Source organism: Nannospalax galili, unplaced genomic scaffold (assembly GCF_000622305.1).
Source record: "Nannospalax galili isolate Female #2095 unplaced genomic scaffold, S.galili_v1.0 scaffold693, whole genome shotgun sequence".
Taxonomy (NCBI): Eukaryota; Metazoa; Chordata; class Mammalia; order Rodentia; family Spalacidae; genus Nannospalax; species Nannospalax galili.
Genome location: NW_008332653.1, coordinates 1,160,413 through 1,187,429, shown reverse-complemented (window position 1 = coordinate 1,187,429; position 27,017 = coordinate 1,160,413). Strand labels below are relative to the sequence as shown.

The following is a 27,017-nucleotide window of genomic DNA, read 5'->3' as shown; positions in this document are numbered from 1 at the left end:
AGAAAAAATTACAGTACCAGGGGTGGGTTGCCCCCTTTGAGCTGTTGGCTAGAGAGATCCTAGAGGTCCTCAAATTAACCAAGGCTATTGCCACTAATGATCGTTGTACATCAGAAAAGGTCAGTAAGGCCATGTTGCTGAAGACACTGTGTGATGATGTGAGCACAGGACAAGGAGAGACGGAACTGAGACTAAAACTCCATGCCACTGGATGGATGGCTTTCATAGTGCCAGAAGGTGCTATACAGATGGTTGGTGGAAAAGGATCCCTTATTATTCTGCTTGATGATGAACACTGCACACTGCACACTATTGACATGCCAAGTAATGCCTGCGGGTACAACAATGGCTTGACTAACATACGTACAACTGACTATTTCTAATTGGCTAAGGCCCACTCCTAGGGGTGGAGAACATACATCTGGTGCTGTAGACCAGGCCAACCCCCTGTGTCAGGGAAGGTTGTAGGCCCCAGCAGGGAAGTTGCTGCAAGTACTCTATTCGATAAATATGGTAAGCCTGCTGGGGTATCTTCTAGGCACCCTGCCTGTCTGCTTCCTTCCATTTGTCTTTATAGTAGGGGAGGATTTGAGATGGATTAACAGCCATGTCTTGAAAATGAATGATGGAGAGGTACAGGAGCCCAATATCTCATCACAATAAAGGAAAAAGAAATCATCCTGCATCTGCCACCCCCTCCAAGGCTCAGGGAGCCTTGCAGAAGATTGGCGGAAAGATTGTGAGAGCCAGAGGAAGAGGTTGGGTAGGTACGTCCTCCGAGACAGTCACTCCTCCCACCCATCAGTCAGCTTCAATTGCGTGAGGGGGAGGGTCTAAGGACAGATGCTAAGAATGCTGAAAAGTGCTAAGGACACCGGGGAAAGGGGGCGGGTAGTCGCCGTCTTGGCGAACTGGGCACTTGGACAGCAGGTGGGCCACTGGCGGATGTCAGATCTCAAAGCTTAGCAGAGATGTAAAAGTGGGGCCCATGGATGATTATGCCTTTGTAAGTCACCCCCTCATGGATGTCATAAACTATGCAAAAACCCAAATATCCTGTCAGTTTTGTCAGCCCTGGGATCCTAGAGAGCATATGCATGGGTCTTGGTGGGGAGTATGGTACAACAGGTTCTAAGAACTAAATAAGACAGTAAAGTGAGCATATAGTAAGTACTTAATAAATAGTAACTATGATTATAAAAAGGTTCTGTTTTAAAATAATCTACTATTCCATGTGCCATAATGACTAAGTAGAAAGTATATTGAAGCATTAAGTGGTTCCCAGACCCTCAGAATGTTTTCTTCTGCATGCTAGTGTCCTCCCATTAAAGCTTGTTTTGTTCTGATTTGATTCATTTTCTTTCTTTTCTCTTTTTCCTTCCACTAAATTATGTCCTATGCTTCATCCCCTTTGAAACAGGCTCCTGAGCTTTTGAGGTGATAACAGATTAACTTAAGGTTCTAGTGGTAAAAGTCAAATCTACTTGATTTCTTTAAATACCCACATGTTTCCTAGACTAGGCTCAGCTCCTGTTCATTTGCTGTTGTTTTAAAATTTTTAATTTATTTTTATTTTATGTGTATGAGAGTGTTTTGCCTGCTGAAATATGTGTACCTGGGTCCTGCAATACCCACAGAGACCAGAAGAGGGCATTAGATCCCCTAGAACTGGAGTTATGAACAGTTATTAGCCCCAATGTACAACCAGTACTCTTAACCACTGAGTCATCTCACCAGCCCCTTTGTTTGTTGAGATAGGGTCTCATATAGCCCAGACTGGGCTCTAACTTGTTATATAGCCAAGGCTGGTCTTGAACTCCTGACCTTCCTGCCTCCACCTCCCAAGTGCTGGGATTGTATGTGTCTATCACCGTGCCTGGCTTTTTTCAGCAATTTGTAAGGTTTCCAGTATCCCCAAGGAACATGTGCACTGAAGCACCAGCTTTCAGGAGATCTTGTCTCAGCTTTTGTTGCTTAACCCTGAGAACGGTGGCCTGTTAGATAGGGACACCACTCTGCTTCAAGCTTATCAATCGTTTTGTGGCAGACAACTGTCCATGGTGACCCTCCTTGCATTTCATGTAAGCTATAATTTGATCAGCCTTTGTGAAACATATTATCTTGGGGGCTAGAATTGAGGCCATGCCTATGTTGAAAACATCCCTCATCTCTTTACTCCTGTGGGCCTGCAAAGGGAAGTGGATTTTCTTTTTAAAAAATATTTTATGGGCTGGAGAGATGGCTCAGCGGTTAAGAACACTGACTGTTCTTGCAGAAGACCCGGGTTTGAATCCCAGCACCCACATGGCAGCTAACAACTGTCCATAACTCCAGTTCCAGGGGATCTGACCACCTCTTCTGACCTGTGTGGGCATTGCATGACATGGGTGCACTCACCTACATGCAGGCAATACACGCATACACATAAAAATAATAAATATTTTAAAAAACATTTAAGGGGACTGGAGAGATGGCCCAGCAGTTAAGATACTGACTGTTCTTGCAGAAGACCTGGGTTCGAATCCCAAAACCCACATGGCAGCTAACAACTGTCTGTAACTCCAGTTTCTGCATGACACGGGTGCATTTACCTACATGCAGGCATAAGACTCATACACATAAAATAAAAATAATAAAATATTTTTTAAAACATTTATTATTTTTATGTGTATGAGTGTATTGCCTGCATGTGTGTAAGTGTACCTGTGTCATGCAATGCTTGCAGGGGTCAGAAGAGGGTGTCAGAGCCCCTGGGAATGGAGTTAGGGACAGTTAGCTGTTGTATGGGTGCTGGGAATCGAAACTAAGTCTTCTGCAAGATAACTGACAGTCATCTCATTCTTTTTTTTTTTTTCTATTTCAATATATATTTTATTGAATTTTTGTGTATTTCAAAAAATACATCTTAATCATATTTAGATCTCCTGTCTGCACCCCACAGTCCTCCCCGCTGGATTGCATGCATTCTGCTATATATGTTAAGGTTTATAGAGTCATTTGTGTCGTCAGATGTTCCTCAGTGTGAGTTTAGCCACTGGAGCCTAGTCTAATGTCACTCTCTTAAAGGCCAACTCTCCCTCACCCAACAATGATCAGCTGCCAACAGTTCCTCAGCTAAGGTTGGGGCCTCCTGCCCATTTCCCCAGTTTTCTATGCTGGGTTTTTGTCTGGTTTGGGTTTGCATGAGTCTTGTGCATGTTGTCACCATTGCTATAAGTTCACATGAGCAAGTTCTCAGCTGCCTGGAAAACTGTTTCCTTGTGGTCATCCACCACCCCTGGCTCTTAACAATCTTTCTGCCCCTTTCCACAATGGTCCCTGAGCCCTAGATGGGTGAGGTTTAATATAAGAGTCTGTAGTCTCTTATTCTCTACACTTTGGCCAGTTGTGGCCTTCTGTGTTCCTCACCCTCTATTGCATGAGGAAGCTTCGCTGATTAGTTGAGAAATGCATTAGTATTCTCCTTATCCCCTGTTCTGCTGTGTTCTGTGAACCATAGGTGTAGAGGTTCTATTGTAGATGTGTCACTTAGAGTTGGGCATCTCACAGACACTTATTCTCTGTGTGTGACCAGTTGTGGAACTCGGTAAGAGTCTCCATCTGTGGCAAAAAGAAGCTTCTTTAAGAAGTGGTGACAGGTATGCTTTTCTGTAAATATAAGGATCCATATTTAGCATACAGTAAGAAATTATGTTTGTCTAAGACTGTGGCAGCCTTAGGGTTTTTTCTGAGACCCATGACCTTTCCAGCCATGTGTTATATTTACAGTACCACACATGAGTTCCCTTCCATTGAGCAGGCTTTAAGTCCAATTAGATAGCTGTTGATTACCCCCAGAGATAGCTTGATGTGTCAGTCATTGTTGTGGCTATCAGGCTTTAAAGCTGGGATTGGACCATTGATTGATTTTCTCCTCAGTAGTATCCTCTCAAACTCTGAGAGCTAGTCTGCAGGGAGGAGGTTTCCAAGTCAGTTTCAGCTCCATTGCTCTGAGTCCTGTGTCCAAAGTATGTCCTGTCTTCAGCAGTAGGGTCTTACCTTCAAGTTCTGGGAGGCAATCAAGGCTGTGGCAATAGCCTGTGTTATTTTGGGAGTCTGTTGGACTACCTTGACCAACAACTTGAAGGGGGGTTTCTCCTGTCTGGCACTGTGTTTCTTGTTATATTGCCTTCAGCTATACATATGTACTCATGTACAGATATGTATGTGTATTTTGCAGTAGGCTTTTGAACAAATGCATTTCCCTTTGGTTTTGTCTATCACCTAACCATTATTTATCTCTCCTCCCTTTCCTGTTAAATACCTCCACCACCACCCCACCCCCCTTTCACCCTTGGTAACACCTGTCTCTTACTGTCCCTTTCTCTTGGGCTCATTCTTTCCCTTTATCTCCATGGTTCCCTTCCATTTTCCTGGTTCCTACAGTTAAATCAGGATATATACTCACATATAAGAATTTGGTGGTGGGGTTGGAGCAATGGCTCAGTGGTTAAGAGCACTGACTGCTCTTGCAGAGGACCTGGGTTCAATGCCTAGCACCCACATGGTGGCTAACAACCACCCATAACTCCAGTTCCGGGGGAATCCGACACAGTCTTCTGACTCCACAGGCATTGCATGACATGGGTGCACTTACACACATGCAGGCAATATACTCATACACATAAAATAAAAAAATAATAAAATATTTTTTTAAAAAAGAATTTGGTGCTAAGATCCATGAATGATGCAAATACACATCGCTTGCTTTTCTGAGTCTTTGTTACTTCGCTTAGTATATTTTCTAGTTCTATCCATTTACCTGCAAATTTCATGATTTCGTCTTTCTTTACTGTTGAGTAGAACTCCATTTTGTAAATGTACCACATTCTCATTATCCATTTGCCAGTTAAAGTACATTTAGGGTGTTTTCATTTCTTAGTAGGGTAGTCTGGAGGTCTTGGGCAGGAAGATCAGGAGGGGGCCTAGGACCAAGGCAGGGGGTGGGGTTTCATGGGGAAAGAATGTAACTGGTCAGGGTGCAAGGGAGCCAAGACTCAGTGTTAATCTAATTCTTTATCTGATGATTAAAAGAGCACTTTAGCTGGGCGTGGTGGCACATGCCTTTAATCCCAGCACTCGGGAGACAGAGGCAGGGGATCTCTGTGAGTTCAAGGACAGCCTGGTCTACATAGTGAGTTCCAGGACAGCTGGGGCTACAGGAAGACCCTGTCTCAAAAAGACCAGGAAAAAAAAAAAGAGCACTTTGGGGCTGGTGAGATGGTCCAGTGGGTAAAGACATTTGCTGCCAAGCCTGATGACCCAAGATTGATCCCCAGGACCCAGGTTGTGGAAGGAGAGCACTGAATCCCACAAGTTGTCCTCGGACCTCCACAACCATGACACATATGACCACCCCCATATACACATAAACAAATACATGTAATTTTTAAAAAAGCACTTTTATCATTTGTCGTCACTTCTTAGTGTTTTGTCTAAGATCAAGTGCATCATTTGTGTCTGCTTAGCAATCCATCTCCAATCCATCCTCAGCTCCACTTAGGGTTTTCTCTGACCCCAACCTATTCTTTAACAAGAGCATTACCCCTTTCCTTTGGAGCAATTCTAGGTTGAGAAGCAACTGTAGAGGTAAGAGGCTCTTCCTTTCTTGTTGCCTCTTTGCTCATTCACTCATTCATTCACTCATTCATTCATTCATTCATTCATCAGACATAGACACCTAATGAGTGCCAAGCAATGAGAACAATATAAAATAACTGCCACCATCAAAGAGACCGGCCTTGTCGGAAAATCAAAGATGTAAACACACAATGGCCACAAGAAGGTGGTTACTAAACAATGTGCTGGTAAGACCTGGAAGTAAGCCAGGCGTGGTGGCACATGCCTTTAATCTTAGCACTCCGGAGGCAGAGGCAGACAAATCACTGTGAGTTCAAGGCCAACCTGGTGTACATAGTGAGTTCCAGGACAGCTGGGGCTACTGGGGAGACCCTGTCTCAAAGAAAAAAAAAAACCTTGGAAGTCACACATGTGCACACACACACACACATCCACACACTTTGTTGGGCAAGGTGACAAGGTTTTAAGGGGGAAATTTACCAAATCAAAACAAAACACAAAAGCTTTATATGGGACCCCCACCAAGAATGTACCAGCCACAAAGGGAATTAAAGTCTATTATAGTGGTTTGAACTTGGGCTTTTATGTGGAAATACTGAGGGCTGAGAACTAAGGCAGGGTTCTGTTTCAGAAGAGCTTTGTAAACTGTAAGAACTTTGAGCTTGGGGCCAGTGAGATGGCTTAGCTGATGGGATCACCTATTACCAAGCCTAATGAGCTGGGTTCGATTCCCAGGACTACATGGGGGAAGGAGAAAACTGACCCCCTCATGTTGTACCCTGACTTCCAATACAAGCTGTGGCACACACACACATACACACACACACACACACACACACACACACACACACACGCAAAATAAATGTAAAAAAAAAAAAAAAAGAATCTAAACTTAAAGGCAGTAAAAATAGGGAGGGTAACTTTGGTCTTTGTTTTTGTTTTCAGAGGAGGGGAAGCATATAATAAGAATTCTCCCCTTGCTTTTTTGTAATGAGAGCTGAGTTAAGAGATCCAGCCCAGAAACCTGGGCTTTGTCCCTGGTGTGGCCCTGGTCCCCACGTCTGTCTCAAGTCGTCACTCAGCTTAACTCTACAACTACCTTTCGTTTCCTAAATGCTCTTAACTCTTTGAGGCTTGGATTTTCGGCGGGGAGGGGGAAGATGAAGCACAGGTAATCGGCTAAAGGGCTCTGAATACAAAAAAGCGTCATGAGCAGGTAAAGGAGACAGTTGGTAAGACTGAAGCCTCAGGAACAGTCCGGGTACTTACTTGCCAGGTGCCTTCAGCGGCCGGGGCGGGGTTTGGGGCGGGGCCTCGGCGCCGGACTGCGGGTGAGGTAGGGTCAGGAGAGGAGTTTCAGCCGTTGGCTGCGGGCATCCTTTGATTGGGCAGGTCGACTGGGGGGGCGGGTTCAGGTCGGAAGGGCGCGGCTTGAGATCCAGCCCAGGAGGCTGTGGAGGACTGCGGGCTTTTTGCCTCTGCAGGGGCCGGGTGGGGCAGGATTGGGGGCGGGCTTTAAGCCCTGCCTTCCGATTCACATCTCTGATTGAACGGGGTGGAATCTGAGGCGGGGCCCGCTCTGCTTTTTGACAGCTGTCGCCAGTTCAGCCGCAGCCCTGTGCAGTGGGTTCGGGAACCTGTGGCCTGGCTCTCTGCGCGTCCCCGTCCCCCCGTGGCCCTAGCCCCGGCCATGAAGCGCATCTTCTCCTGCTCCAGTTCACAAGTGGCGGTAGGTGCCAAAATATGTGGGAGAAGGGCTGGGGCTGGGGACCAAGCCCTGTGTTGACAGAAATTCCATCTCCACGCGCACACCCTCCATCAGTCTTTCCAGGGCTACCCACTCCGGCAATGCGGCCCGCCAGCCCTACTAACTGAACTTACGGATGCCATTAAAAACTTGTCCCTCGGCTTCTGATTTGCCTTTCTAACCTCTTCCTTCCCAAGGTCTTTTCCCTTGACCCTGCTAACATCTATGACTCTAGCTTCTAGTATGTTTCCTGAAGACCTGTCTGCTTCCAAGACCTGTTTTCTATTTCTGCTCTGACTCCAGATACCAAACACAGACACCTGCCCCATCCCCATCCCCTGGCTCTATTCTTACCTCCACCCCTAATTCATGCCCCATAGCTTCATTTTCCATTCATGCCTTGTCCCCATAGCTTAATCTCCCATATGGCTCCACTTTTACTGTTTGCTTTAAGGTTGGAAAGTGCTCCCAGCTGGGTGCCTTTCCCTATCCCTTCTTGACTAGGTAAGCCTTTTCTGTGCTTGCCTCTGCTTCTCTCTGTGCCATTTCCAATTCCTTTCTCTCACCAACCATGAAACTTCAGGCACCACTCCAAACCTCTTCCAACTAGTATTCCACACGGCAGTTCTTTCTCTATGTTAATCTCTGCCCAGCTTTGCCCTATTATCACTCAATTCTATTTCTCCTCATTGCCTGAATCTCCTGTCTGCTCACTATGGCTTAATCTTGCAATCTAGCTAGCCAGGCAGATACTGTTAGAGGACAACACAGTTTGCTGGCCGATCCCCAAGAGACTGGGTCAGTTGTCTGCAGAATCTATCCTGGCCAGTTCACTGCAGTGTCTGGTCCTCAGACTGGTTCTTGGAATGAATTAAGTCTTTCCGTATGTTTCTCCCCCAAACTCTTCAATTTCCCTGAATTCTTACCTAGTTGTTTAGGATTTGTGTTCTCTGTGTTCTTTGACTGAGTTAGGGAAAAGTGATGGAGAAAGAAGATAGCGTGAACTCATCATGACAGAGTTCCTGACAGAAAGTCACTTTATTCTCCAGGTTCCTTCAGAACAAAACAAAGATTACAGATCAGATGGCTCAGGGAAGGTACAGTTTCTCCTTCTCTAAAGAGCTCTTACAGACAGATCCCTTACCTGGGCATGAAATTTTCTATAGAAGTTGAGGTGATGGATCATTTGGTAGTTATTTTGCTTAGTTAGCTTGACTTGTCATTCATAGGACAATTGAGAAGTGCTCAGTTAGCTCATTGTGCATGGGCAGGCCACAGAAACCTGGCAGAAGGCTCTGAGGCAACAGCAGGAACTGTTGGGGCCTGTCTTTGTCCCATTTGCATTTGCTTCTTCATAGAGTTTCTACACATTGATCAACCAGTCAAAAGGCCTCTCCTATTACAGGTAACAGAAACTGAGGCTGCCTGGGTTATGACTTAACTCATAATGATTTTCTTATCCACGTGTACTCTTCCCTAAATATTGAAAGTCCCTAGCACTGTTTCTCCCTTTCAGGTTTATGGAGGCTGCCTTCTCCTTAGTAATGGGGAACTAATTCATTCTTTCTGATTTTCCCATCCACGTACTAACCAGGCCCAACCCTGCTTAGCTTTTGAGATCAAACACGTTTAGGGTGGTCTGACTATAGACTCTTTTTGTTTCTCTAGTCCTTTGGCAGTACTTTCTTTCCAAGACATAGAATGAGCAATAGGCTAGCTCTTAGTATCTAGAACCCTGCCTCTATCTTTTACAACTCTAGTTTTCCAGATGTTTGACTATGGGGAATGTCCATTCACTCTAAACTCTTCTTAGATCACAAGATCTTAGCATATCAAGAGCACAGGAAGTAAAGGGTGAGCTTAGAACTCTATACTTGGAAGGAAAACTTTATTCTCAGATCAAGGAGGCAGAAGCCTTTAAAATAGGCTGTTTCTGCTACAAATAGTTTCCTCATAAAACATCCCTATAATTTCCTTCATAATATCCTCCACTGCCTTGGTTGGCTAACCACGGTGAACCTATTTATCAAACAAGTAGTGTGGTAGCCTTCTTGGACACTTCAAAAACCTGGCTTTCCAGCTATGCCAGCAGATCACCCTTCCCTATCCCCATTTGCATCCTTGCACACTGAACCTTCATCTGAGGCAATGACTGGGAGATCAGTGATCATTTAACAGTTAACCAACATTGGGGTGGGGATATAGCTCAGTTGGTAGAGTGCTTGCCTAGCATGCATGAAGCCCTGGGTTCAGTCCTCAACACCACATAAACTGGGCATGGTGACATGCCTATAATCACAGCACTCAGGAGGTAGAAGCAGGAAGATCAAAGATTCAAGGTCATCCGCTTCTACATATTGAATGTGAGGCCCTATCTTAAAAAAAAACCAAGAATCATTAATCTACATTATTCACTGCCTAGAAAGATCAACAAACAAAACCCCAGCTCCTATAACCTCATTTTATTTTACTCAAAGTGAATTTATCTTTAAGGATGTTATATACCAGATCTTACTCTGCCTAGGTTAAATAGCTTTAATCTATCAGTACCACATCAGCGTAGAAGAATTACTGTTGCATTTGAAATGTTGAGAGTCAGGCTGGAGAGATGACCCAGTGGTTACGAACACTGTTCTTGCTGAAGACTAGGGTTCAAATCCCAGCACCCATATGGCAGCTAACAACCATCTGTAACTCCAGTTCCAGGGGACCTGACAGCCTCTTCTGTCCTCCATGGGCATTGCACGACACGGGTGCACCTACCTACATCTAGGCATAACACTCATACACATAAAAATAAAAATAATAAATAAAATATTTTTTAGAATGTTGAGAGTCAGGGCCTTGATCCTCCAGGGCAGCCTTTCTATCTCTGCTCACCTATTCTTCAGCAGAAACCACTTTCTCTACCTGCATTTCCATCTTGATAGGAAGCTGTAGGTGCACAGAGATAGGAAGAGTAAAATTATTTCTTCAAAGGCCTCTTAATCTTAGCTGTAGAAGTAACAAAGCTTGTCCTTATTACTGAGTCTGCTGATTAATTTGGTGATTATCCCTTGTGGCTGTGATGGTAATCCAGTGTCTCCTTTCCAAGGTGCTAAGATGAGAAATGGGCTGACTCTTGGACTTTAGAAGCATCCGTCTTGTCCTTTACTCCAGCTTTCATCATGAGGTCTCTCTGCCCATTCTAAACTCTTCTTGATACAATGAGACTATAGGGAGTAAACTGAGTGGATCTAGAACTACCTAGCTGGAAAGAAATGTGTCCATATTGCTAAAACACAACTTTTCCGCTTGCCTAGCCTGGCTGCTGATTCACTGGTTCATACCGTCACAGAAGATCCTGTCCTTGTACTCACATAGCTAGAGAATTCCAAGCCCAGGAACATCCAAAGGGTGGCCAGCAAGGAAGGATGGAGATTGGAACTAACATTTATTGTGTATCTATTGTGTGACAGACACAAACTGTATGCTTTACATGCTGTTTATATTAGGAAAATGAGGTTCAAAGATGCTTTCACATGCCTAAGATTCACAAAGACAAAGTGTTAGAATGAAGATTTTAGAGCTGGGCATGGTGGCACACTCTTAGGATCCTGGCACTCAGGAGGCAGAAGGGCTATAAGTTCCGGTCTAAGCTGGGATATAGTGAGAACATTATAGGAGAAGGAAGAAGAAGAAGGAGGAGGAGGAGGAGGAGGAGGAGGAGAAGAAGGAGAAGAAGAAGAAGAAGAAGAAGAGAGAGAGAGAGATCAGTGAAAGGAGGACTTCAGGTTAAGGTCAGCTGGTGGCAGCGGTGTGTGGTGGAGGCAATGTTCCAGCTCTGTTTTCCAGCAGATGACCTGGTTCCCAAGGGGCATTAAAAACATTTTTTCACATGTCAGAGCTTGTTGGGTTATGGAGGAGTCATTTTGCTTCTTTTGTCCTTGAGAATGAACCTGTTTGGAGACTGTTCTACAAGCAGGGAGTCACATCCGAGGGTGAGCAACTTTGCCCTTGAGGTATTCTCAAACTCTTTATCTGGAAATAAGTAAACCTTCTCCCATAGCTCTGCCATAGTGTTGTCTGCTGGTGGGAATTAGGAGTGGATACTGGAGACCTAGATCCTAATTCCAATTTTCTCTCTCTTTTATGGACCTTAACCATTATTTAACATCTGTGGGTTTCCATTTCTTTTTCCATCAAAGACACAAGATATTATCATCCCTACTATTTTTCAAGGATATTGAGAGGCTTTTGAAATAGCACTTGAAGGACTACAAGGATTTACAAGTAATGTGCAGGAGTATTACCTTAGAACCCATCTATCATGGAAAGTGTGATGGTTTGGGTATCTAAATTTTTCCTGTGTTGATGATTAGCAATTTGTCCTGGCTATATAAACAATATTTGAAAAATGAATTATTAGGCTTCCACAGACTCTATTTTTCTTCACCTTTCCTATAACCTCTTTCTTGTTGAGATTATACCTCATAAAATGCAATAGGCCACCACCAATTTCTTATGACTTCCTGTTTTGTTATAAGGATGCCATATGTTTATATGGCTCTTTACAGTCTGCAAAGAGATTTTATATACATTAACTTGTTTAATACAACACGATGAGGTAGTTATTACCTACATTTTATATATGAGGAAATAGGTTAGAGTATTTAATAGCTTGCTCTAGGTCATGTAGCTGAGAATGTAGCCGAACCAGGTCCCAGACTCACTGCAACTGATAAATATTTATCTGGCGGACCTTTCGGCTCTACCAACGATCTTTGCTATCATCCCTTCTTCCTCTCTCCTCTCTGAACCAAACAAGGCTTTTTTGGTCTTTTAGTCCTAGGTGTTTTTACACAGCTCTATCTTTTATGCCCTGTAATACTTCAATTATTGTAATTAATCCTCCACCCTCAACACCAAAACTGGAAGGAGAGAACAATGTCTGCTTTGGTGTGGCTGTTGTTGGGACAGCTGCTTCTGCCTGGGAAACTAGGAGGGAGGAGAAAGAAGAGGGAGGAGTCCTTCCTCTTGCTGCCTCTTCCTTGTGCCTCTTTAAGCACAGCTAGAGAGCAGCCTGCCAGTTGTTTATTTTTTTCCAGTGAAAGGGGTTAGAGATTAATGGAAGGCTTGACATAAGAAAACAGAAACTCCTGGTTCCCCTGCCCTTTGGGGCCAAAGTCAAAGGGTAAAGATGGTATGGTTAGATATTTGAACTCTTAGCTGTGACCTGAAGCTCTAAGGATCTTGATTTACTTCTCAAACATCTAAAGACCCACAGCAAAGCAGCAAGGGGTGGTTGAGATTCGATGTGAACCCAATCAGGAGTGGTCCGGTTGATTCATTCATCACTTAAAATACTTTTTGAAGCCATGTGTGGTGGAACATTACTGTAATGCTAGCACTCAGGAGGCTGAAGCAAGAGGATCTTGAATTTGAGGCTAGCCTTGGCTACACAGAATCTTTGAGACAAGCCTGGACTAGCTTGACTCTGTTTCAACAAAACAAAACAAAGCCAAACAAAATGCTGAAAAAGCCCTGAAATAATATTTTTTTTGTTGAGACAAGGTCTTGATTGGCTTCAAGTTCTTGCTTTAGACTCCTAAGTGTTGGGATTACTGGCATGCACCACCATACCACCATGCCTGATGGTAAGGGGAGAGAGAGAGAGAGAGAGAGGCTTTGAACTTCTGATCCTCCTGCCCCAACTCCTGAGTGCTAGGATTATATAATAGGTATGAGCCACCACACCCAGCTTAATAAATTTGTTTTGAAAACCAGGCTAACCTTGAAGATTCACCTGCCTCTGCCTCCCAAGTGTAGGGATTAAAGGCCTGTGCCACTGGACCCAGTTCCCAGCTTAATAATTGTGTGTGTGTGTGTGTGTGTGTGTGTGTGTGTGTGTGTGTTTGGGTTTTTGAAAAATAATTTACTGAGAATTTCATACAGGCATATAAGCAAGCATACAAGGTGTTTTGATCAAATTCATACCCAATCCCTCCCCCCAGCTTAATAATTTTTAATATTTATTTATTCATTAATTCATTTGTTTTATGTATATGTGTGTTTCTAGCATGTATGTAAGTGTACCTATGCATGCCATGCCTGTGGAGGCCAGAAGAGGATATCAGATTCCCTGGAACTTAAATTATGGATGGTTATTAGCTTACATGTGGGTGCTGAACCCAGGTCCTCTTAACCCCTGAGCAATCTCTCCAGATCTAGCTTAATAATTTTTTTTTTTGGTCTTTTTGAGACAGGATCTCTCTGTATCCCCAGCTGGAACTCGCTATGTAGACCAGGCTGGCTTTGAACTCACAGAGATCAGCCTGCCTCTGCCTCCCGAGTGCTGGGATTAAAGGCGTGCCCCGCCACACCCAGCTAGTTTAATAATTTTTAATTCTGTGGTTCAGTCCCTTTTAGCTCAGGGCTGACAGTTCCTGATAATTCTTTTTTTTAATGTATATTTGAATTGAATTTGGGTGGATTTCATATAATACATTTTAATCACATTTAGACCTCCTCTATCTGCAACCCCTCCCATAGCCTGCTCACAGGATTTCATGCATTGTCTTAAATGTTAAAGCCTATCCAGTCAAGTTTGTGTACCCAGCTGTCTCTCAGTGTGAGTTCATTCACTAGAGCCTGTTCAACCTATCTAGCATCATTCCCTTAAAGAAGATCAATTCTCCCTCACCTCGAGGTGATCAGCTATCAGCAGTTCCTCAGTCTAGGTTGGGGCCTCCAGCCCGTTTCCCCAGGTCTATGCTGGTTTTCGTCTGATTGTGTGTTGTATGGGTCTTGTGCATGCTGTCACCATTACCTTAAGTTCATATGTGCAAGTTCCCAGCTGCCTTGTGGATGCTCCTTTCCCTTTGTTTGGCATCTCTCTCTCTTTTATTTCTTCACATCATTGCCATCCCCCGTATTCATATAATTTGTAACTCTGGGCCAGGTGGAGAGATGGAACCGCCGTGATCAGAAGCTTCTGGAGGCAGTGCAACGGGGGGATGTGGGACGCGTGGCTGCCCTGGCCTCTAGGAAGTTGGCCCGACCCACCAAGCTAGACTCGAACGGCCAGTCCCCGTAAGTAAGTCTTCTTGACCCTACCCCGGTATGTGGTTCCTTTTGAAAACTTCCAACTCAGGATGACCAGAGATTGCCTATAACTTCAGAGCTCTTTTGTTCTTTGAATTGACAAGCATACCGATAAACTTTAGCCTGGTGTCTATCACAGAACAAATGAGGGAGGAAGATACTATCCCTGAGTTCCATCCGCCCGTGCAACCCACATTGACAGTACAGACTTGGAAAGAATATAAAGCTCATTAAACCAACAGAGACCTAATTGCTAAACAAAGTTTCTTCACCACACAAGTAGGAAGGTGTGTATGCTTGGGAAATTAGGAACGAAGTAGCAAGATGGGAGCCTCACAGGTTAGCCTCAGGACAAAGGTCTTCTCTTCTCTCCAAACCTGCTTTCTGCTCTGCTCTGGCTGACCCCTTCTCTGATAGGTCCAGTTCTGTAAAGGTTCTGCACTCGGAGGCAGGTAATTATGTGTCCCCTGGTCACTCCTGCAACAGTCTGAAATTCCTTGAGACTTATAGCTCTTATTTCTAGCTTTCCTGTAGCTTCCTCTGACTTCATGACTGTAGGCCATGGAGGCAGCCTTCTCAGCAAGACAGGCTAGGGAGCTTCCCTTTCTGCTTTTGAGATTGCCTTTGGGCTAGGGAGCATAACAAGCAGTGCTCAGTATTATCCCCTTGCCTGGTGTGGCAGTTCCTGCTTGTAATTCCAGCATTTGGGAGGCTGAGTCAGGAGGATCAAGAGTTCAAGACCAAGCAGGCCTACAGAGTGAGACCTTGTCTCTATATGAATAAATAAATAAAACAATAACTTTTAAAACTCTGAATTTAAATGGATCAGAATAAGTTAAATGTTAAACATGCTTAAAATAAGTAAGATGGGGTTTAAAGATGATTAAGATGTTCTGTATGAAATACACAAAAATTCAATAAAAAATTTATAAATAAATAGGAAAAATAAATAGGAGTACGGTGTTGTGGTGCAGGCTTTTAATCCCTACCACACTGAGGAGACCAAAGCAAACCTGTGACATGGAGGTCAGCCTGGAGTATATAGTGAGTTCCAGGCCAGCTGGGGCTCCAGGAGGGACCCTGTCTCAACAAAACAAAACAAACGAAGAGCCTCCCTCTTTTTATTTCCTGATCCTTCACCCTTTTCTTGGTCTTGGCTTTGATACTGGCAGGTTTCATCTGGCAGCCTCCAAAGGCTTGACGGAGTGTCTGACAGTTCTGCTTGCAAATGGGGCTGACATCAACAGCAAGAATGAGGATGGTGAGTTAGCAACCCTGCATTCTGCTTGGGTCTTGACTCTTTATAGCAGCAGTCGGGTCAATGCTGGGCCCTGCTGGCGAGTCCAGCTGTGGGGCTTTGCTTCTTTGCCATCCTGGCCAGCATCTCTCCTAAGGTTCCCCTCCCTCTGAGCTGTATAATTCACCCCTACCTTCACCTCCATCACATGTACCAGCTCCTTGGGGAACAGGAATTTCTGGCCCTGTGTGGCTGAGAGCTTCTCTCTCTAATCTCCCTCTGATTATCTGTGCGTCTCTTGCCTCCCTCCCCATGAGTCATCCACATTCATGGGGCTACCCACCCTCTCTCTCCCTCTCTTCCTCTCTCTGTCTTTCCAGGAAGTACCGCCCTGCATTTGGCCACCATCTCCTGCCAGCCACAGTGTGTAAAGGTCTTGCTTCAGGTAAAAGCAGTCCTTTGATACTACTCCTCTGCAGGGAAGAAGTGGGCACAGAGTCCTCCTAACTTTGTCTTATAGTTGCTAGCAATAGTCAACGTACCTGACTTAACCCTAGTAAGAGAACTAATATCCATTTATTAATTTGTTCACAAACATTTATTTAACATCTATTCTGTGCCAGCATCATGCTTGATACTGTCTTTGAGGGCAGGTCACAAAACATTCCCCGGGAACTATTGATCTCTGCCATTGGCTGAGTCACTTGCAAAGACAAATTGCTATGGAGATGGGCAGGTGGAAGGGAGCAGAGATCAATGAAATGTTTTGGGGGGCTAACAAGAGGGCTCAGCATGTGAAGGTGCTTTGTGTCAAGCCTGATGACCTGAGTTTGGTCCCCAGAATGTACATGGTGGAAGGAGAGAACTGACGCTTGGGAGTTGCCCTCTGACTGCCATGTGATCCACATGTAACACCCCCTCCCAGATTCTCACACACATACACAAAATAAATAAATGTAAAAAATTCAAACCTATATTTTAGTGGGGGGTTATATAGTCAAACAGCCTAAAAATTATTCATGTGTCATATGCTGTTTATTCTTTCATTTCTCCTGATCTTTCCAAATCTCACACAATCATCCTAAAGTTCCAGCTAATTCAGGTGTCATTTCTCCTAACATGTTTCTTTACTCACCATCTGTTTTTTCCTTTGGCCTAGTCCAGAACTAGGACTGAAATTCAAGGCCATCATCTGCAAGAAGTGGGCTGGGCTTGTCAAGTAGTTGGCTTCCCCCAGAACTATGGTCCTCCTGCTCCTTCCCAGATAACCTGGAAGCTGATGATTCAATAGGGGGTGTGGAATGAGGATGTTAACATCAAGCTCAATTGTTGCTTCCCCTTGTGGCTATTTACAGCATGGTGCTAATGAAGATGCTGTGGATGCAGAAAACCGTAGTCCATTACATTGGGCAGGTGTGTGCCAGGGGACTGGTGAGAATAAGTTTGCAGGGAATACAGGGTAACTGGATGGGAGGATAGCATTTGGTGATAACAGGACAGCTGGTGAAAACTACTGTAATGGTGGGAGATGTTGGGTTATAGCCTGAGTGGATGCCAATCATACTTCTCCTTAACCAACCACCCTTCAATTCCTCTAGCCTCCTCTGGCTGTGCCTCAAGTGTACTCCTGTTGTGTGACCACGAGGCTTTCCTAGATGTGTTGGATAACGTGAGTGTTAGATGGGCAAATGGACAGCATCTCACACAAGGTGGCTGCTGTTTTCTCTGAGTTTGATAGGCCGGACTCTGTGATCTCCCTCCCATTCCTCCTCTTTTTAAAAAATATTTTATTTTTATTTTATGTGTATGCATATATTGCCTGCATATTGTAAGTGCACCTGTGTCATGCAATGCCTGTGGAGGACAGAAGAGGTCGTTGAATTCCCTGGAACTGGAGTTATGGACAGTTGTTAGCTGCCATGTGGGTGCTGGGATTTGAACCCGGGTCTTCTGCAAGAACATCCAGTGTTCTTAACCACTGAGTCATCTCTCCAGCAGTCCCTCCTCCTCTTTTTAAAAAAATATTATTTTTATTTTATGTATATGAGTGTATTGGCTACATGTATGTAAGTGCACCCATGTCATGCAATGCCTGTGGAGGTCAGAATAGGGTGTCGGAGCCCCTGGAACTGGGGTTTCGGACAGTTGTTAGCTGCCATGTGGGTGCTGGGAACTGAACCTGAGGTCTCTGCAAGAGCAGCCAGTGCTATTAACCTCTGAGCCATCTCTCTAGCCCCCAATTCCTCCTCTTTTATTTCACAGAGAAGCTAAGCCTTATCTTTTGGAGAGCTTCTAACCCTTCAAACAGGAGTGTTTGGGCCTGGATCTGAGCTTTTATTTGGACGGATGTGGGAAGAAGGGAGTCAGTCGATAGAGTTGTATCAAGTCCTTGGTTTTCTCTGGCTCCTCATGATCCCCCACTTTCCCACCATCTGTGCAGGATGGACGCACACCCCTGATGATCGCGTCGCTGGGTGGTCATGCAGCTATCTGCTCACAGCTGCTGCAGAGAGGTGCCCGAGTTAATGTTACAGACAAGGATGACAAGTGAGCCATCCCCATCTTCCCATTCCAATATCCAGATCTTTACTAGTCTTAGAAAGGAGCCAGTGTGCATGCTGAAAGACAGGCTAGTCTCTGTGCTTGTGGGCTTCCTTCCTTCCCAGTGATGGTTTTATTTTTATTTTATTATATTTTTAATAAATCAAATAAATCAAAACAGTCTTTTATATATGTCTTTTAGAGACAGGGTCTCTCTGTAGCCCCAGCTCTCCTGGAATTCACTATGTGGACCAGGCTGGCCTTGAACTCACAGAGATCCACCCGCCTCTTCCTCCTGAGTGCTGGGTTTAAAGGTGTGCGCCACCATGCCTGGCCCAGTGATGATTTTAAAAAGCTCTGCTTGCTATGCTGTGCCATGACTAGTTAGCCATGCTAGCATAGTTGATCCCTGAAGTAGAATGGCTGCTTCTGGAATTATTGGTCTAACTTGCTGGTTGTCAAGCTATTTCCTAAGCAATGGAATCCATTTTTTTTAAATTTAGGTAGAAGCTGAGTATGGTGGTGCACACCTGTAGTTTCAGTACTTAGGAGGTTGAGGCAGGAGGATCATAAAAAGCAGACAGAAATGGAGACCTCTCATTTGGTCCCTGCTTTCTGATGCTGTAGTTCCAAGGAACAGCACTGGGAAAATCCTGGTCTGGTCTAATGTTTTGTCACTGGCTGGTGTTGATCTGTTGTTCTGACTCCATCTGAGTGAGAGCTTTCCCTGTAAGTGAAACTTCTAGAACCATGAGGGAAAGCTGGTGCTCAAATTTATCTCCACTCACAGATCAGCTCTGATCCTGGCCTGTGAGAAAGGCAGCGCTGAGGTGGCTGAGCTGCTTCTGAGCCATGGAGCAGATGCTGGAGCAGTTGACAGCTCAGGGCATAATGCTCTGCATTATGCTCTGCGTACACAAGACCAGGCACTGTGGACACTGCTCCAGCAGGCCCTGAACCGGCGGCGGAGAGGTGGTAAAAGTCCTTCTGTGATTGTAAGATTCTCTTCAATAGCCAAAGAGATAAAGAAACTTCTAAAGAATTCCATGTCCCATGGAAACAGTCCATCAGACAAAAATGTCAAACTTAGTTGAGGTTTACTTATATATTGCTGCTACTGTGAGATAATCCCATATTCCCCAAAGCACAGCCACAAATCCATCAATGCAACTTTTGCTCATTGAGTGCAACTCTGGCTGGTGGTGGTGTTGACGTTTATGAGTGTGTCTGTGACTTACTGGCCAGTCCTCCTGCGCTAGACTGTGGGTCCCTCAGATGACAGGCCATTTCTATTTTGCCCCCATCCATGTCCCAGTGTCTTTAGTGGTACCTGGCACTATGATCAATAAAAGAAACAAGTGAACCAAATGAATGAGCACTCCATCTCTGGCATAGGAAACCAAAGTTGCTGGATAGCTAGGGATTCATGGAACAAGGGTGGCACCAGGAATATGTATGTATGGTGAGGGTTGTCACAGCAAAGTGGTCACTTTTTCTCTGTAAAAACTGGGTGACAGCTGAATTCTCATTTGTTCCATGTCTTCACTTAAACAGGTCCTAGGCTTGTTCAGTATCCAGATCATGCATCACAGGTATGACCCTAAGTATCTCCCCTCTGTTCTGACCCATCCCAGGCTATTCCAGTGGTCCCTTGGGGCATCAAGATGCTCTCAGAAAAGAAAGGCCCTTCAGGGGCAACTAGCTTCATAGCCTCACACCACTGTTCTGTTTTGGTTTCTTTGACATAGACCTCTCCATCTGAGCCTCTATTGGGTTCTCCACCTAAGAGTTCATGGAGAGCAGAGCCTGAGGAAGAGCAGGAGGAAGAGGAGGATGAAGAGCGGTACTCAGACGAATGGAGGTGGAAGTATGAAGAGGAAAGGAAGAAAGTTTCTCAGTTAGAGCAGGAGCTAGTACGAAAGATGGAAGAGTGCAAGGTTCAAGCTGCAGCCTTCTTGGGCTTGGAGAACCAGATTCGAGAGCAGGTACAAGAACTAGGACTTCTCCTATCCCAAGAGCCTGGAGCTCCAGCAAGACAGGGCCTGGGTCTAAGGCCTGGAGGAGATGGTATGGAGGAGGGGTGTCCCCTGAACCTGCTGGTTGAGCGTATCCAAGAGCTAAAGAAGCAACAGCAGTCAAGAGCCACAGTAAACCCATTAGTCTCCAAGAGTGTTGGAGAGTCAGCCCCAGCAGAGATCCAGTGTGAAGTACTTGAACCACAGGGGCTACCCCAGAGCCCAAGGTCTGAGACCACTGGGAAAGCCACAGGACAGCAACTGACCACCAATAGGGGGCAGGCCCTTGACCTTGATGATATTGACAAGGTGTGTGCTGACCAAAAGGAGAGGTCCCAGGTTCTAGGAATTGAACCAGTAGGCCTAATGGCAGAACCAGTGAGTACAACAGCCATGAACCAGCTCCTTCTACAACTGATGGAAGAGCTGGCTGCAGTGTGGCGAGAAAAGGATGCTGCCAGAGGGGCTTTGTCAAGACCATTTCTGGAAGGAGCCTTGGGGACTCCCAGGGCTGAGGCTGCAGCAGCTGCCTGGGAGAAGATGGAGGCCCGGCTGGAGAGAGTGCTGGTGAGGCTAGATAGGGCAAAGGCAGGATTGCAAGTGAAACCTGAGGCCCCTGCTCCAAAGGTGGCCCCAGGGTGCATCAAAGAACTGGAAGAAAAGAAAGGGGCTCCTGGAGCCAGAGGAGAGCCTCTAGGGGCCCCTGGAGAACAAGCTTCGGGAGGAGGCCCAGCAAAAGGACAGCTGGAGAAAGAGGTGTCAGCCCTGAGACTGAGCAACAGTAACTTGCTGGAGGAGTTGGGAGAGTTGGGACGAGAGAGGCAGAGGTTACAGGGCGAGCTGCAGTCCCTGAGCCAGAGGTTACAGCGGGAGTTTGTGCCCAAGCCGGAGGCACAAGTCCAGCTACAGCAGTTGCGGCGCAGCATGGGGCTGCTGAAGGAGGAACTGGCGGTGGAGAAAGAGGCCACAGAGAAGCTGCGCCGGCGACTGGCCTCACAGAGTAGTGGCCTCCAAGGACTGTGGGACTGCCTGCCCGCAGACCTGGTGAGCAAGGGGAGGGTACAGAATACAGCTGCAGAACCCCTGGAGGAGCTGCAGACCTGCATCAGTACCCTGGTGGATAAACACCGAGAGGCCCAGCAGATGCTGGCTCAGCTACAGGAGGAAAACCAGCAGCTGAGGGGATCCTTGACCCCATGTGGGGAGCCAGAGGCCTCCTCAAAGGCTACAGCATCCCCTCAAGTGGCCGCCCTGGAGCAAGATCTGGGGATGCTGGAGGAGGAGCTGCGGGCGGTCCAGGCCACGATGAGTGGGAAGAGCCAGGAGATCGGGAAGTTGAAAAAGCTGCTCTACCAAGCCACGGAGGAAGTGGCAGAGCTGAGGGCCCGGGAGGCAGCCAGCCTGCGGCAGCATGAGAAAACTCGAGGATCTCTGGTGGCCCAGGCCCAGGCTTGGGGCCAGGAGCTAAAAGTTGTGCTGGAAAAGTATAACACAGCCTGTCGGGAAATGGGTCGGCTGCGGGATGCTGCAGCAGAGGAGCGCCGCCGCAGCGAGGACCTGGCTGCACGGGCAGCGGAGCAGGAGCGCCAGACCTGTGAGATGCGTGGGCGCTCCGAGCAGTTCGAGAAAACCGCGGAACTGCTGAAAGAGAAGATGGACCATCTCATTGGAGCGTGCCGGGACAAGGAAGCCAAGGTGGGCAGCTGTGGGAGCATCGCGAAAAGTTCCTGTGTGTTTTGCGGGTTGCCAGCATGAACCTGGCAACTTTTGTTTGGTCAGATTAGTACCCTAAATCGAGTGCCAAACAGGTACAGGATACCGCATTGTTTCCCTGGGGCACAGAGGTTTGGGGTTGAGATTGGATCTGAGGTAGGGCATAGATAGAAGAGAGAGATTTAAAAAAAAATCCGAGAAAAGGGCTTAGGTACTAAAATTTAGGACTCGGGGCTCAGAAGCAGTATCCCAGGGCTACCACAGGGCACCAAGACTTGATAGAATTTTGACTTGACCTTGTATTTAGCCTAGCCAGAGGCTTAGTGGTGTAATGAGTTTCTGTGGTTTTGTTGAGGTTCTGTAGTGACTCAGAGTCTTTTGGGTTACGTAGACCCATAGTTGCTCTTCCCTCCTCGTTCCCAGTGGGTCCCACAAACGATTTCTTTTGGATTATCGAACACCAAAGCAAAGAAAAAGTTTGACGTTGAGGGTAGTGGCTGCCAGTAATCCCAGCACAGGTGGAAGCAGGAGGATCTGGGGGTTCAGGGTCATGTTCAGCTACATAGCAAGTTCCAAGCTACCCTGGGCTTCATGAGACCATCTCAAGACACCAAACCAAACAACAACCAAGTTTGAAATCCACTATTTTCTTAGTGCTGTTCTACAATGAGACATATTGCAAATTACAAAACATCAATTTACAAATGAATTTAGTAATTGTAGAACTACCTGTAAAATGAATGAATTCAGACTTCTTATTAAAACTTGTAGCCTTTAATCCCAGCACTTGAGAGGCAGAGGCAGGGGGAATCTCTGTGAGATCCAGGCCAGCCTTGTCTACATGGCAAATTCCAGGCTAGTTGGGGCTACAATGACCCTATCTCAAAAACCAAAAAAACCCACCCCCCAAAACAAATAAACAACAACACACACAAAACTTGCTTACATGCTGGGCACTATGGCATATGCCTTTAATCCCAGCACTTGGGTGGCAGAGGCAGGAGGATCTCTTGAGTTTGAGGCCAGGCAGAGAGTTCCAGGCTTGCCAGGGCTGCATAGTGAGACCCTGTCTCCAAACAAACAAACAAACAAACATTCCTGTATGCATGTTCAAATTTGGAATCATTAAAAAAGTATTAAACAACATGCCTTTTACCTAGTATGCAGTCCATAAACACAGGAGAAAAAAATGTTATCCCAAGTAGGCATCATTGTAGAATGGAGTTAATTAAAGGAGGACTTTTGTGTTCTTTTGACAAAGCTGAAAGTATATAACTGGCAAAGGAGTGAAGTAGTTGGGAATGTGTTCTCTGGAGTGAGACTGGATTTGAATTTTAGTTCCAAGACTTAAACTGGGAAGTGGGGTGTGGTGGTACATGCTGGTAACATTAACACACACACACATACACACACACAAAGACAAAATCTTAGGCTAAGGATATAGCTCAATGGTGGAATGTTTGCCTACCATGTATGAAGGTCTTAGGTTAAACCTCCAGCATTGCAAATAAAACAATAACAAAAATCTTACTAGCTGACTGATCTTGGGCAGGCTATTGAATATTTCTTAAATCCCAGTTTTCTCATCCATATAATGAAGTTATTAATATGGTGGTTGTAGGGATTTTATTAAACTTATTTGGGGTGGGGCTGGGGATGTAGCTGGTTGGTAGAGTGCTTTGCTTAACAGACATAGGCCCTGGGTTGGATCCTGGACACTGCATAAACATGGGGAGATGGCTGAGCAGTTAAGAAGAGCCTGTACTGCTCTTGCAGAAAATTCAGTCAGGTTCCCAGTGCCCATATGGGGCTGCGTAACTCCAGTTCTGGGTAATCTAATGCCCTCTTCTGGTCTCTGCAGGCACAGCACTCATAATATATATATATATATATATATTATTTTTTTTTTTTGAAAAATAAAAAAAAAAAATAAAATGAAATAAAAAAGAGGAAAAAGAAAAGTAAAAGAAAAGAAAGAGGTAGAAGAGCCTGGAGCAACAGCTCAGCAGTTAAGAGCAATGCCTGCTCTTGCAGAGGGACTAGGTTCAGTTCCCAGCACCCACATGGCAGCTAACATCCATCCTTAACTCCAGTTCCAGGGGATCCAATGCCCTCTTCTAGCTTCTGTGGGCATTGCATATATGTGGTACACTTACATACATGCAAGCAAAACACTCATACAAATAAAATTAAAATAAATACATAAAAATAAATTTTTAAGGGGCTGGAGAGATGGCTTAGCAGTTAAGAGCACTGACTGCTCTTGCAGAGGACCTGGGTTCAATTCCCAACACCCACATGGCGGCTACTAACCATCCTTAACTCCATTTCCAGGGGAATCTGAAGCCTTCTTCTGACCTCCCTGGCATTGCACAACATGGGTGCACTCACATACATGCAGAAAATACACTCATACACATAAAATAAAAATAATAAAATATTTAAAAAATAATTTTTAAAAACAGAGTCAGAGGAAGGAGAATCAGAAATTCAAGGTCATCTTTGGCTACATAGTGTGTTTGAGGCTAGCTTGGGTTGCATGAGAACCTGTCTCACAAAGAATTATTTAAAATAGAATAATTTTGGGCAGATGATAAGTACTCAGTAAAAAGTTGCTTTTGTCTTTCCCACTACCATCATTTTTGTTACTTCTGGTTAGTATTAACTGCATTTATACCTCTACCTCACAAGCTACAAAAACTTTTCCCTCAGTGATCAGCAGCCAGAAGTGGGTTAAGATCCAGTACAGACTTAAGATCATGAACTATGAAATCAGGAGATCTTGACTCAAATCATGATTTTATTACTTATTAGCTGTATGATTTTGAAAAATTATTAAACTCAGCTGCCTACCCACAAAAAGTGGATAATAGCCCTTTCCTCAGAGAAGCCTGGTTTTCAGAAGAAAGACTGGATTGAGCATTACATGGCTCATGTAGACAATATGTATAAAAATATCTCGCACGTATTAAATACCAGTCAAAGGAACTCGATCTTGACTTTGGGTGTCTGGGGGAAAATTACTTGGGTCTCTTTCTTTCCTTTTGGCCCAGATCAAGGAATTGTTGAAGAAGTTGGAGCAGCTTTCAGAAGAAGTCCTGGCAGTTCGGGGAGAGAATACCCACCTTGCCCTGCAACTGCAGGTATGTTTTGGCCCTATGGGAAATGGACAGAGATACAGAAGAAGGTGGGCAGCGGAAGTGATGGATATGTGACAGACATTCTGGGAGTTTCAGGAGACTGGCCAGGCAGTGGTCCAGGCTGGACCAGTGGAGATCCAATGGAGCCAGCCTAATAAAGCTTCTCTTTATCCCTCTGTATGTATGCTAAGTGTGGGAAGGGTGGGTACATGACTTCTTATTGATGCTCCTTCCCAGGATTCCCAGAAGAACCATGAAGAGATCATCTCCACCTATAGGAGTCACCTGCTGAATGCCGCCCGGGTGAGCATGGTGGAACTTGGGAGGAAGTAGGGATACAGAGCTGGGTAAAGGATGCTGCTGTGGTCGTCTCAGGTCTCTGGATCTCATTAAGTAAATCAAGAGAGGCTGTGTGTCAATGTGAAAGGGAGAGAAGTGTTTCTCTTTTTCAATTCCCTAATCTGTTATGAGGTTTTTTCCTGGTCTCTATACCCTTCTGTTGCCTCTGAGGTGACTTGGCCTTAAAGAAGGTGAGTGGTTGGCTCCTTTATTAGGGATAATAACTACAAGGGACAGAACACCAATTATGCACCAGATGTTTGCTTCATTCCCATGGTTGTAGCCCTCACACCAATCCTGCAAAGGAAGCATCATTCTCTTCCTTGTGAAGACAGAGAAACAGCCATGAGAAAGTTTAAATAAAGTTATAAGTGAGTCAATGACAGAGCACTTGCCTAGTTTGTATGAAGCCCTGTTTAGTCCCCAGTATGGCAAAAACCAGATAAGCAAAAGTTGTTGAACATTACAGGTTAGGATATGTGATCAATAGTATTCTGCTATACCACAGAATCATTCCCTCACCTGCCTCTCCCCATTTCTGTTCTTCATCATCTTTTTTTCTTCATCGTTTTGCATGTCTTTCCTGTGACCCACAGGGCTACATGGAACAGGATGTGTACAATATCCTACTTCGAATCCTCAGCATGCAGGAGTGAGGCACACTCACTGTGTACCCTCAGAGACAACGGGATTTATCTGTTGTGAGTTGTGGGTAATGAAGGATGGGGCTTGGGAGAAAGGACTTGGGAAAGCACCTTAGGAATGGAATGGATGTCTCCCTTTACCCAATGGTGACCAACACTAGGGAGTCCCATGGGGCATAGAGCATTTGAGGTAAAGTCAATTAAGAAGACACAGGCAGGACTCACTAGGTGGAGTCAGGAATCTGTGAGCAGATAGAGTGAGACTGGGGGGTGGCTTGTGGATGGAATAGACAGAAAAGATGGCTCGAGTGTTCTCCTGAAGTCTGGGGTAGGGAGTGCCAGTGCAAGATGAAAGGAGGTGGGGTAGTGGTGTGGTCGTTCCCTAGGGACTCTACAGATTCCAGAATTTCTCTCTTACTTCTATACCATTCATTTAAAAACAAACAAAAAGCAAACAAAAAGAGCAACACCAACAACAACCAACCGTCTCCCAATTGTCTCTCCTCCCTTTTGCAGGCAGCCTTCTTTCCAGTCTAGAAAGACAAGTAGCCTCTTTAGCATGTTGTTGTAGTTCAGGTGCAGTATGAGGATATGAAGCACGTGCATTTTTCATCCTTGAATTCCTTCTTTTAGGGAGTAAGAGCATGCCCGGTTTACAGAGACTCCATCAAGCTGTTGTGGATGGGTGGGTGGGGGGACTGGCCACTAGGGATGGTGTGGGTAGGACTTCACCTGACATGCACCCCAGACCTGAAAACCTGGACCCTGGAATCAGCATGGATGAGATCAGAGGTGTGGATGGAAACCAGCTCCATGGAAAATAAAGCAGAAAGCAGGATGGTCCTGGGTATTATTGTATTTTTTTGTTGTTGAGAGGGAGAGGCGGGGAAGAATCTTATTCAAATAGTTTTTAAAAATAAATTCAGTGTGGTGGCACAA

General features: G+C 45.3%; 1 protein-coding gene across 3 annotated transcripts; it reads left to right on the top strand.

Annotated features, from left to right (window-relative positions):
- The first annotated feature begins 485 nt into the window (after window positions 1–485).
- Window positions 486–26,913, top strand: Ankrd35 (ankyrin repeat domain 35). 3 transcript variants are annotated; one of them, XM_029560880.1, is made up of 15 exons: window positions 486–763; window positions 7,213–7,348; window positions 14,307–14,437; window positions 15,622–15,710; window positions 16,067–16,131; window positions 17,042–17,099; window positions 17,285–17,355; window positions 18,127–18,233; window positions 19,018–19,202; window positions 19,782–19,819; window positions 19,976–21,937; window positions 25,009–25,098; window positions 25,333–25,398; window positions 26,031–26,135; window positions 26,712–26,913. In XM_029560880.1, the coding sequence occupies exons 2-14, from the start codon at window positions 7,310–7,312 to the stop codon at window positions 26,088–26,090; spliced, it is 2,961 nt and encodes a 986-aa protein (XP_029416740.1). In that variant the 5' UTR covers window positions 486–763; window positions 7,213–7,309; the 3' UTR covers window positions 26,091–26,135; window positions 26,712–26,913. The 3 variants fall into 3 exon arrangements, with proteins under 3 accessions (XP_029416740.1, XP_029416741.1, XP_008825811.1); XM_029560881.1 differs by having other exon boundaries at window positions 486–767; window positions 19,018–19,199; XM_008827589.2 differs by having other exon boundaries at window positions 486–767.
- The last annotated feature ends 104 nt before the right edge of the window (window positions 26,914–27,017 follow it).